Source organism: Prunus mume, linkage group LG5 (genome assembly GCF_029339155.1).
Source record: "Prunus mume cultivar Tortuosa linkage group LG5, ASM2933915v1, whole genome shotgun sequence".
Taxonomy (NCBI): Eukaryota; Viridiplantae; Streptophyta; class Magnoliopsida; order Rosales; family Rosaceae; genus Prunus; species Prunus mume.
The window spans coordinates 22343844-22356194 of record NC_142702.1 but is presented as its reverse complement, the minus strand read 5'-3'; the positions used below and the strand labels follow the sequence as shown (position 1 = coordinate 22356194).

Sequence of the window (12351 nt, the reverse complement as noted above, 5' to 3'; positions counted from 1 at the left end):
AGAAGAAAAATTGATGGCCCTGCATGATAGCTTTGCTGTCTGGCTAGCAGAGTGGTGCGACACAGCTGGTAGCCTTGTGCAAGTTGATTCCAACGGCTAAAAATTCAGAAGTTGTGCTATTTTTTATTCCAACAACTATATTTTACATCAACGATCAATATGGCTCATGTGCAACAACATTATTCAAGAGACTCTCATGCGGAACCGCCTGCGAAAGTCCACTGAGGAATAAAGTTATCTTTCACAGAAGTAGTCCTCCATGAGACTCTTATGATGTTTTTCTCTCTTCCGATTTTGTATTCACGGCCTACAACAGAACCACTATATTTGGATTGTTGAGCATATTGCTCCAATAAAAACGTATGGTGTTGAACGACCATTGCAACCCTCTATTGATGAAGGTCATCATCATCATAATCATCATTGAAGAAATTTTGTATAGTCTTCCCACGTGAATTCATTGTAAGAAGAAGAAGGAGATTGAAGGAGATTGTGCGGTCAATTCGGTAGAATAACACTTCTTAAATAAACAAGAGAATTTGACCCAAAAAAAAAATAGACAAGAGAATGAGATGACTTACATGTTTGAAAATAATTAAATGAAGATAAGGAAAGATAAGAGAATCCAATAAAGTGAGATTAACAAAGATGAGCAATGGTTCAGAACATAATTGAAACAAAACAAGATGAGAAATGGTTTAAAAAATAATTGAATGAAGATAGGAAAAGATAGGGAAAGATAAGGGAATCCAATAAAATGAGATGGACAAAGTTGAGCAATGGTACAAAACATGATTGAAACAATACAAGAGGGGATGAGAAAGGGTTTAGAAAATAATTGAAGAACACAAGTGGAGGTAGGCAAAAGTTCATAACATTATTGAATGAGAATAAATGAATCCAATGAAGTAAAAGTAAAAGTAAAAATAGAAGACAATTATGGCAATGACTTCAATGAAGTCGAATTATTCCTGGCATACGTATGGTGTTGTACTTGTTTTTATTTTTAAGTGAAATTCTATTATGCTTTGGAATTTTAATTTTTTTAAGTTAAAATGTTTAGAAAATTAAATCACGAATGTTGAAACAAAAATAATGTCAAGAAAAATTAATGATAAAAAAATTAGGAGTTAATCATTCTTAAACAATTTAATAAAGTTGCAAACTCAAATTATGAGTCTGCAAGGTTGGAGGAAAAAAAAATTTGAGTCTTAGAAATACATGAATAGTTTATTTTGGAGGGTGAAAATTTGAGTTTAACCCCAACATAGTTGGATATGACCTAATGTATTACTTTAGATGTATTTGCATGTTTTCAGTGGCATTTAGGTGAGTTTCACATGTCAATGAAGGAATAATAACTCATTTATAAGTATTGAAAGACAGGACATCAATTATCATATAATGAATGATTCCACTACTAATATCCCCGAGATTTTTTGTGATAAAACCCCACATCTATTAGGCTTTGTAAGTGATTAAGTTGGGGATAATATTGGTATTGTTAGGGCCAGTTTGGCATTGTTGTGCTGTGAAAATAATTGATGTCAGATTTGCTGTGAGAGAAAGCAATTTGGCGTTTGGTAAACTTTTTGTTAAGAGAGTGTTATTAGTACTGATTCCCGCATAATCATTAAATTCAGCGTCTCTTCGAAACTGATTCCCGCATAATCAGAAAATGAAAGCATTTCATTACCTACTTTCCATTATAACTTTCTCTCACATCAATTTTTAAAAATAAGTGATTTTCTCATAGTTTACCAAACAGGCTGGGCATCCCAATTTTTTTTTAAAATCACTTATCACCCCAAATAAAAAATATCAAATGGGCATAGTGGGCCGCTAACCTGTCTCTCTGAATGGAGACAAAGACCCGACAAATTCACGTATTTCTTAAGAGAGTTCATGTATTGTCCTTTTGATAAATGATTCATGCATTTATGGGGTAGATAAATGAACCCATTAATGGGTGGGTGGTTGTCTTGTTTTGAAAGGTGATGGATAGCTAAAATAATTTGTACCTGCAAATAATGCAAACCTCAGGTTCCAACTAGTTGAAAAACACAGCTGAGCAGAGCAGCAAAAACCAGGATGGTAAGTTACAAAAACCTAAATTGAAATTTGAGATCCAATTCTAATAGTTTACATAAAAAAAAACTCATAAACTACAAGGCCTTCTTGGACCAGTTGGTCTTAGAGGCCCGGGTCACCCCTTGTCCTTGCACACTTGATGCAATCTTCTAATATCGTCTTGGTATCATATTTGTATACAAAACCCTTCTCAATAAGCTTTGTAGAACCCAAGCCAATTTCTCTTGTTGGTCCATCCAAATACCTGAAACCCAATTCCAGATTCTTGTTGTTTAAGCTTGAAATTTAATCTTAAAAAATTGATATAGCTAAGACAAAATCAAGTAAAAAGATCAGCTACTTACTCTGGCTTCACTTGAAGTTTGGGGTAATGTTGCTGGTAGTAACTAGCAATTTCTGCAGATGAAACAGACGAGCTTGCGCATAAAAATCTACCGTTTATCGAAGGATTCTCGATGCAGAAGATATGAGCATCGCAAACATCATCGATGTGTATGATTGGAATTTTCCCAAGTAATTCCTCTAGAAATCTCAGTGATTGATACTCAATTGCACTGCTTGTAAGCTGACAAAGAAACACAGCAACACTCAAGGGTGTGAATGACAGAAGTGCATCCCCTCCCACAAGGCCACAGGCCAGGGTCACAACTTCAAGTCCGGCATTTTTGTTGTTCCCATAGCTCAGAATTTCTCTCTCCGCCAATGTCTTTGAATCTACATAGGCCTTCAATTATATACCACAAAGATTCAATTTATAAAAAATTTGAGGGGCTACTAGTAGGGAAATAATACTGATAATGATCATACAACTTTACCAATATAAGGAACCATTAAATTATCAGTTGGCATAACTTTTGAATTTAAAGGAGCAAATAGATATGATTAGGGCTAGGAGATTTGTATACCTTGAGATGAACATTAGAACAAGCAAATGAAAGATGGAGAGGGGTCCAGCATGTTTCATCCATGAAGTCCCCCAAACCACTCCCATCCTCTTTCAGTGGAGATGCAGCAACCACAGAAGCTGTGTAGATTAGCCTCTTAACTGTTCCTGATTTCAGACAAGACTCTGCAATGCTCTTTGCCCCAGCTATAGCAGCTTCAGTTATGTTCTTGTACTGCTTTGTAATTTCGTCAGATATATATGTGTGTGTGAAACTAAATAAGAGTATAAGTGATCATGAAGGGGGCCAACCTGGGAGTTTTCAGTGTGTTGTAAAGGAGTTGCTACGTGGAAAACAAACTCACAGCCTTCAATTGCATGCTCAAACTCAGTTGGGTTATAAATGTCAGCTTCAAACAGCACAAGCCTCGCATCTGCATCAGGAAGGCTCTTCAGAAGGCTCACCTTGGACACATCATCTGTGAACATTTCACAAATATATTCAAAGCAATTTGTTTTTATGAGAAACAGAAAAACAGAGAGAAAATAGAGAGGAAACACATACTGTGTTGTCAAACAGTGAATCAAGACCGCATCGTGCTTGCGCTTAATCAATGGTTCTAATTCACAGTTTGACAACCTAAAATACTCGCAGTTGAATCAGTTTAATCAACAACTGACAATTTTATTTGTTTTTTTTTTTTTTTTTCTGTGTAGCAATACAGACATACCCAAGTTTCTGAGTGTTGCATGGACAGTGTAGCCTTTCTGTAAAAGCTTCTTGACAAGCCAAGAACCAATGTAGCCTGCACCTCCTGTAACACATACCTTGCAGCCAAAACTACTCATCCCCATGGCGAAACCTGTGAGTTTACCAATTGCTGGTTTCTCTCATTCTCCCGTCAAACACCGCATTATATAATAACATACAAGGCCCCTCGCCGGCCCCGCAAATATATCAGATTACGATTTAAACAGTTTAATTAAATTAAATTAATCCCACCATACGAGATGAATCAGTTTAATTAAACTAAATTAATCACACCCTTCGAGTGTGGAGACACCTCGTGGTACTTAAATAAAAATAATTTAAAAAAAAGTCACTCTCAACTGCAGCTTCAATTGACCAGTCAATGCGACGAAGAGATACAACCATTTTCAAAGACTGCAATACAAGCCCGCAACTACATATATTCCATCGACCTTTGAAATACAACCATTTTCAAAGACTACAATACAAGCCCTCAACTTTATATATTCCATCGACCTTCGAAATTTCAAACACTACAATACAACCATTTTCTGAGAGAGCGAGAGAAGAGTCGTGTTTTTTTTTTAAGAAACTACAAAACATAGATGATGCTGCAACATGATCCTAAATTAATGCCCGAACTCAAGCCACACTGTGTGCAGCCACTAAGCTTTCCATTGGATTTGCATTTCATTTGAAAATAAGTACTTGAATTAATAACAAGATCCATATGAACCTTCTCTCTCTCGCATCCATTAAAATATAAAATATTGTTCCTGAAAATATTTGCCAGCATTATAATAACAGAAGATGCAGACCGGTCCGTTGAACGGCTTTTTATAAGTCGAAAACAGGGAAGATCATCCTCCAATCCTTTTCCTTACGATTTCTTAGGGATATGATTTTGAGTTTTCTTTTTCTGAAATAAAATAAAATAAAATTAGATTTGGGAAACAGTATTCAACTGCTGCACTCGAACTTTTCCTCATATGTTCTTGGAAGTTCCAACTTTATACTAGCCATGAGTTAATAACACTACATAGTCTAAACCAAATAACATGTTTACTGATCATGAATAGCTACGAGCGAAAGCAGAATTACTTCAACTCGTGATTTCCCCACATCTATTAAACATTTACTAATATAAGAAATCAAGATATATATTCGTCCAATCAACAATTATTGGTGCATATAGTTGTCAGTAGCGTAACGTCTTTTGCTCACGCATACGAGAGCAGATATGCGTTTTGTTACATTTGGCAGCTCCAGCCTCCAGTACAGCGGCTAGCAGTAGATCAAAATATATATCTTTTTGGGTTTGGTTGACACTTTCCAAGTAGTTTCTGGAAATAGAAGGGAAAATTGGCCCAGCGAGGGGGAACTTTCATCTTTGAACCCAATCTTGGATTCTATACCTTTTTGGGCCAAAACTGAGTTTGACCTTGGAACCAAATGAAATATGTGACCAACCAAACTGGCCCAACAGAGATTGAGAAAAAAAAAAAAAAAAAAGGGTAATTCCTTTCCAACATGTAAAATAATAGTTGCTCCATGTGATTTGCCGATTGGAAAAATTCTGTGCTGAAATAATGATTTGCTGGTTGCATAATTTTCTTTAGAGATGATCATTGAAATATAAATTGTTTTGATCGTTAATTTATCTTATAGAATAATTCAAGAACGAATGTGTGCATTTTTTTATAAGTACTGCTATTTCCACCCACCTTTCTTATTTCTTCACCCACCTTATCTTCAAAAATTTAATGACATTTACCTCATTGTAAAATGACTTATGAGGACAAATTTACAACTCTCTCTCTCACATGCACCCACCACACCCTTTTTTTTTTCTTCCCAAAACCCACACCCATCTCCAATCAATTTAGGGGGCTGTACAGCCACCTTTGTCACTAGTTCAGGTGTTGGTTTCGGATGGTCTTCCTAGACCTCCTTAATTGTAATGCTTTGTGGGGAATTCCACTTAGTTGGGGCATAGCGCCTCCAAATGAAAATTCCTCTTTTGAATGCTCTGTACTTTGGATTTCGTCTAGCGAAGGAGAAGTGAGGGTTGCGATGGGAAAATCAAATTGATGGTGAGGATGGCTGCGGATGGGAGAAGGAGAGGTGGATGTGGGTCTGATGGTCATGGTGTTAACTATTGGGTTTTCACCAGATGAGGAGGTTGAGAGGGGGGGCAATGGCAACTTGGGGTAGGGGTATTTTAGAAATAATGGTGGGTGGAAAGATAAGTTTGGGTTTTTTCAAATTGACATGGTGGATGGGAAGATAAGATGAATGAGGAAATAAGAAAAATGGATGAAAATAACATCACTCTTTTTCCTTTAACCGGAATATCCTTACTATAAAAAGACTTGTAAATACAAAACTAAGTTAGCTAGAAAGGATTTGTTAAAATTGCAACCATCCCCCCTCCACCACCACCATCAAAGAAAATTAATATTGGAGTGGACTTAGAGATGTGGGGAAAAATAAGATAAAGTGGAAAGAAGAAGAAGAAAGGATAATGTATCACCCAATTGGTAAAGTACACGAAGAGATAATTTAAAGTTAGAGAACAAATTTATTTTATTTTTCTCAATAAAAAAAGGCAAATCCAATTATTCTAAACTTTTGACCCTCCATAAAGCTTCATCATGATGGCATTTTAATTACCTACCAAATTTCAATCTAAGGTGATGTGTAAATATCTTCTAGATGAAATCATGGTAATGGGCCTGAGCTATTGAATCATTATGCTCTCTTTGACGGCTCCCCAATAATGAAGCAACTCATTCCATTTGCTAGACTTTCTACTTTGATGGGCATCTTGAAAGATTGAGAAACCTGTAAGTCAATATCATAACCCTTCAAAGGACTATTAGATTTGCAAAATACTACCTGCTTTTTGACAAATATACAACTATTACAGGTTATTCATACGAGAATTGATCATCCACATGCACGGAAGTGACTAATAAACATTATAGAATGATAGAATAGACTAATATCAATTACAAAAATACACGTGAGTTGAAAATCAATGTTCTTCTTAATAACTAAAGGAGAAGCAATTGAAGTTGACCTCAATTAAATACAGCCGAGTGCAACTCTAGTAGAGTAATTGACCGGGCAATACAAACAAAAAGGAGATGCAATTGTACATAACACAGTCGTATTTTCTATCACATGTGTCTTTTCTAAGGTGAACCATATATATCATTATCATCACTTATTCGTCGGCCTGCACAATCATAGTTACTTTTTCCTATTTTGCATCAACCATAATTACTTGATTGTACAATGGCTTAGCAAAAATTGGATTCAAATTCTCTGCTCTGATTTTCTCTGCCATGATCTGCTTTATTTTCACTGTAATGCTGCCACATCATTAAAAAAACAATACAAAGTAGAGAATATAGCACGTGTATTTTAGAAATAAATAACATATATTTTATATATTTTTTACACAAAGTAAAGGCAATAAACAGCGTTCTCTCCAATCAAATTGAAGCATGGTTATGGTCATGGTGAGATAGAGAAAGAGAGTGGCTGGGTGGGTGCGCCTACATCCAGGTCAATCTGAGAGAAATGAGAGTTTTTTTTTTCTCTTTTCATATTTTAGTTTTAAACTTTTAATTGATTAATTAATATTTTGATATTATTTGTATTTTTCAGTTAATTTTTTATATATATATTTACTTTCACTGGGGGTAAAGCTGATGAGAGATGGAGAAGACCAAGAATAGGTCAAATTCGATCAAAGGTGGAACTGGTTGTTGTCCAAAAGTTTGACAAATCAGATAATTATTAAGTGATGAGGAACAAAAAGAAGAAGAAAAAAGATTTGTCTTTCAACAGGACAATACACGAAGAAGAAGAAGAACAGAGGACAGAAGAGGAAAAACAAAAAAAGATGACAGAACACGAAGAAAAAGAAGAAGAAAAAACAACTTTAGATGTTAAATATCCCGTTAGTTGGGTGTTAGGTTTTTTTTTCCCTTTTTGAATTAAGAGTAAATTGGGTGCAGTTTCTAGGAGGTCATTTTCCTCTTTAGACAATTACAATAATGCCATTGCTCTTGCATTTCTCTTTCTCCTTGCCTTTAAGCATTGTGTGACATATTGAATAGGAAAGCTACAAGTTAAAAAGCTCATCTTCTAGAATATATCACCTTTGAGTTTAGAAGAGATTTAAATATCGTCATTGACTTTTACAATGTCTCATTTATTTCTCAATATGATCACCTAAAAATCGTTCGTATATATTTCTCGATATGAAATGACTTTCATTCAATAACCATATAGCATAATACACTGAAAAGAAGAAAAAAGGATGTGCAAGCTTGAGCCTCTATAAAAAAACCTTTAGCATAAAAAAAAGCCCCAAACAAATTGTCCGTATTAAAATTCATGTATTTTTCTGTCCAATCAAAATTTTGAACATTAAAGGCCTCTCATACTCTAACTCATGTTTTCGGTTTTTGCTAAGAATTCTTATATATTTATTTAGTAGTAGCTACTAGCTAGACAACCACATGTGATGTGGGGATTCATACTTTTAATTATGTATTTTACCTCCCAAATATTAATTGCAAAGGACTTGCCCTACCTTCAATGGCAGCCAACCCTCATCGCAACTTGAGTGCCATGACTTTATTGTGATGTAACAAATTTCTGCCAAATCGGGTCATCCCCTTGGGCCATTACTCTGTGTACCAATATTAAGGCCGCATCCATCTCACCAACTCCATAGATTAAACATGAAATGCTTGTTCTATATATGCTCCATGGTATCTCACAAGTATTATACTAACATGAAAGGAAAGATAAAAATAAAGAAAAAACATAGGGGGTAGGGGGATGCACGAAGAAACTAATTAAAGACTAAATTTTCAATTGGAAAATTGGGTTTTCCACTTCGTCACCACATGAGCGAGTGCCCTTGTGGAAGCCCCATCCTCACTCAGAGCTTTAGCGGCGGCGTCTTTCAGGTCCTTCATTCGGTTTCTGAGCCGCTTACCGTCCTCGCCTTCCATGAGAGCCTGAACCACCAGAGCAATTTCCTCCCTACCCACCAGCCCATTTTCACTGGCTTTGGGCCTCAATGCCACTTTTATATCCTCAGTGAACATCACAGCGTTCATTTTCTGCTCGGCGTACAGCGGCCAGGCCACAAGAGGCACACCATTTACAACGCTTTCCAAGGCCGAGTTCCAACCACAATGGGTCAAGAACCCTCCTGTGGACATGTGGCCTAGAATCTGGGCCTGTGGGGCCCAATTGGGGACCACCAGGCCCCTCCCCTGGGTCCTACCCAAAAATCCTTTTGGCAAAAACTCCAATGGGTCGTTTTGGCTGTGAACGCTGAAATAGGTGGCATTGGCAGCCTTGTCGCTTGGGCTCCTCACCACCCACAAGAACCTCTGCTCACTCATTTCCAACCCAAGAGCCAACTCATTGATCTGGTCGTACGAGAGGGTCCCGCCACTCCCGAAGGAGACGTACAGCACAGACCCACGTGGCTGCTCATCCAGCCACTTCAGACACTTGGAAGACTGCTCGTCCAAAGCGTTACTGAACTCCATTTTCACGAGCGGTCCAACCGGGTAAACCGGCGGCTTACCCGGTTCGCTCTCTTGCAAAGCTCTCAAAGCGCCGGGCTCCAACTCCGCGAAGCTATTCACCATGATACCGTCGGCCAAACGGTACCGTTTCGAGTGGTGAAGGGCCCATTTGTAGGCCTCGTCCTTACGATCCTGAACCGGGTCGAGCAAATCGCGACCGTGAATCGGAATGCACCCGGGGATTGTGACCGGCTCCGCAAGCTCCCTGTACTCGCACGACGTCGTTTCGTCGAGCTTCGGCAAGTAGAGGAAGAGAGACAGCGCCATGGCCGTGGAGGGGAAGAAAATGTACTTGGAGAGGTTGAATTCTTCGGCGACGTCGAAGGCGTCGGTGCCGAAGAGATCAACCACGAGCCCGACGAGGTTTGCGCGGGAAATCAAGGACTTGATCGCGTCATGGAGGGAGGTCAGGGACCGACTGACGGTGAGGGAAATTAGTGTTTCGATTTTGGAGCCCTGGGGAAGATCGTCGAAGCTGACCGGAGGGAGGAACACGTGGTCAATTGCGATTGGGAGGGCGTCGAGGACGGATTTCTGGGCCTTCGTCGGAGGGCCATCGCAGGGTACGATGAAGGTGACAGTGAAATTGTGGTAGTGGACGACTTGCTTGGCGAACTCGGCGAGTGGGATGAGGTGGCCCATGCCCGGACTCGGAAGAATTGCGATGTGAGGTGGCCGTGGTTGTGCTTGCGCCATGTTTGGCAAAGTGCTTTTTGGTGAAGCGCTTTTGGGAGGGAAGGGGGGTATATGCTATATTTTGTGGGAATGTGATGAGAAAGAATGATGTGGTGCTGCTGCTTTATATAGGTGGGATGAGGTGTTTTGGAAAAGGCTAATGCAATTTGATTATTTTCTTTTTAGTGAGAGAGAGAGAGAGAGAGAGAAAAAGAGAGAGAGAGAGAGAGGGATTAATTGTTAATTGGGATTATTTGGGAGGCTAGTTTCTGGAGTTTAGTGGCGGTTTGTTGTTGTTTGGTTGTGGTTTGTGGCAGTCGTTGTGGAATTCTATTATGGGGGATACTGAGAATATTTGTGTAATGGGTTGAGAGTGTGAGAAGGGTACGGCTGTTTCTAGAGAGGTAGAGCTTTCTTGGAATGGTCAACCATGCACTCAAACACATGTGTGAGTGATGTCAATTCATACGTAAGGCTTATGTTATCAACTTTATATCCTTTCTTTTACCGTGGAAGGAAAATATGACATATGAAATGGAAAATACTTCTCTCATTATTATGTAAGTTGGAGTTCTTATAGGATTCGGTGGAAGGAGAAATATCTTCTCACAGAAATAAGACAAACAATATTCTCCTATAAAAGAATATTAAGTTCAGTCGTACGTACCAATTTATAGTATCGGATACATTATCAAATAAAATTTGAACAATTATCCGATAAATATGACCAAATAGACAATCTACCGAATATTGTATATGATCATGTAATTTGTAACGCTAATTTCCTACTTAATTTGGCATTTACGATTTGAAATTTTATTTCGAGAAAAGTTTAACGAAGATGACAATTGTTCGAACCACAGTCTACCCCTCGATCAACAATTGAAAACAGTTGATGCACAAAGCATATAATTTTTAATTTTATTTCATGAAATTATCATGTAGCAAAAGACCCAACCGAGGTATCTAAAGACCACAGAAAAAATGTGGTCTTTTGGGGAGACTAATAATTGAGTCATCGTTGATATATTATTAAAGGAGTTAAAGACCACATCCGTATTGATCAATGGTCATGTTTGGCCTGACAAATTAATGTATACATATATTTTTAAAAATTAATATAACCAAAATGTTTTCTTTTTGTTGAACAACCCAAATGAACGTCATTTTTATGACATGTGGTTTTAAGAGAAGCCTTAGCATTTTAATGAGCTATTAGTTTAGTTGTATTGTTTTTAACAATATTGAAAGAGATTTCAAATTGGATTCTTTAGTCTAAAAAATAAAAAAGATTATAACAATAACAATACTTCTTTCACAAAAAACAAAAAAATTCCACATCCATGAGAAGGGTTAAATTCTTGCTTAAAATCTTCTCACTCCTCCAAATTATGAAGGCAATATATATAGATTTTCTTCAATGCGGACGTGCGAACGTTATTATTGTGCGGACACCATATATTTTCTATTACCTCTCCACACTTTTTTTTTCTAGCGTTTGCACAGTAATAACAACGTGCAAATATCCAAACAAAAGAATAACTATATACATATATTCATCATCCCCTCCATTATCTCCGTAAGTTATTAAAACGCTTCATTTTCTCCTCTAATAGATATTTTGTTGACAAAAGAAAAGCACAATAATTGCACCACTAAGGAGAGATTCTTTAGTTAGTTCGAGAAAAGCTCACAAACATATGATGAGGAAGGTTATGTGCCAATCAAACTTGGATAAGCTCAAACATATATGAGAAAAGTTGGGCCAATGAAAATGGAATAATACGTACCTTTTATCAAACACATGATTAATGTGTCAAATTCCAGTGGGGTGCGTCTTCACGTTGGCATCAACCTTCAATTTCTTTTTAACACTACTTTTGGATGGTTTGTGAGGTGATATGGTGTGCGCATGACATGATGATATATAGTTTTTTTTTTTTTTTAAATTTTATGTTCTTGATTTATAGGATTTTAATGAGTTTGTGGGTTGTGCCTGATTATCTTTAGATTAATTTAATTTGTTGTTGCATTTGATTATGGGAGAAGATTTATCCATAATTGGCACCATAGTGATTTTGTACTTATTTATGTTCCTCTTATCAATAAAATACTATTGCTCTTTATAAATAAATAAATAAATAAATAAAAAGACGATTAAGAATGTTTAAGTACATATCATCAAATATATGTGCGTTAATACTATTTTTTTCATTAATTATTGAACATGGGACGAACATGGAGAAACTAGTCTTTAGCAATCTAATTGCGCATAATAGCGAACCAAGAACCTAAACTGACAATAATGGAAACAACAACAAAGGGGC

The 12351-nt window shown here is 37.1% G+C and overlaps 2 protein-coding genes across 2 annotated transcripts; both read right to left on the bottom strand.

Moving 5' to 3' along the window:
- Nucleotides 1–2002: 2002 nt before the first annotated feature.
- On the bottom strand, nucleotides 2003–3850 carry LOC103332262 (NADPH HC-toxin reductase 1-like). Its single transcript, XM_008234985.2, has 5 exons — nucleotides 3706–3850; nucleotides 3287–3453; nucleotides 2997–3209; nucleotides 2436–2815; nucleotides 2003–2335 (listed from the first exon to the last, which is right to left on the bottom strand). The coding sequence occupies exons 1-5, from the start codon at nucleotides 3827–3829 to the stop codon at nucleotides 2194–2196; spliced, it is 1026 nt and encodes a 341-aa protein (XP_008233207.2). The 5' UTR covers nucleotides 3830–3850; the 3' UTR covers nucleotides 2003–2193.
- Nucleotides 3851–8479: 4629 nt separating this feature from the next.
- Nucleotides 8480–10513, bottom strand: LOC103332263 (hydroquinone glucosyltransferase-like). The gene has a single exon (XM_008234986.3). It carries the CDS (start codon nucleotides 10043–10045, stop codon nucleotides 8618–8620), a length of 1428 nt encoding a protein of 475 aa, XP_008233208.2. The 5' UTR covers nucleotides 10046–10513; the 3' UTR covers nucleotides 8480–8617.
- Between the last annotated feature and the right edge of the window lie 1838 nt (nucleotides 10514–12351).

Excerpts from the sequence above, each read along its gene's own strand:
- LOC103332262 (XM_008234985.2), bottom strand. The coding sequence starts at position 3,829 with ATGGGGATGAGTAGTTTTGGCTGCAAGGTATGTGTTACAGGAGGTGCA. Across the intron at positions 3,210-3,286 it reads AACACACTGAAAACTCCCAG|TACAAGAACATAACTGAAGC; the intron begins GTTGGCCCCCTT and ends ATTACAAAGCAG. Across the intron at positions 2,336-2,435 it reads AAACTTCAAGTGAAGCCAGA|GTATTTGGATGGACCAACAA; the intron begins GTAAGTAGCTGA and ends ATTGGGTTTCAG.
- LOC103332263 (XM_008234986.3), bottom strand. The coding sequence starts at position 10,045 with ATGGCGCAAGCACAACCACGGCCACCTCACATCGCAATTCTTCCGAGT.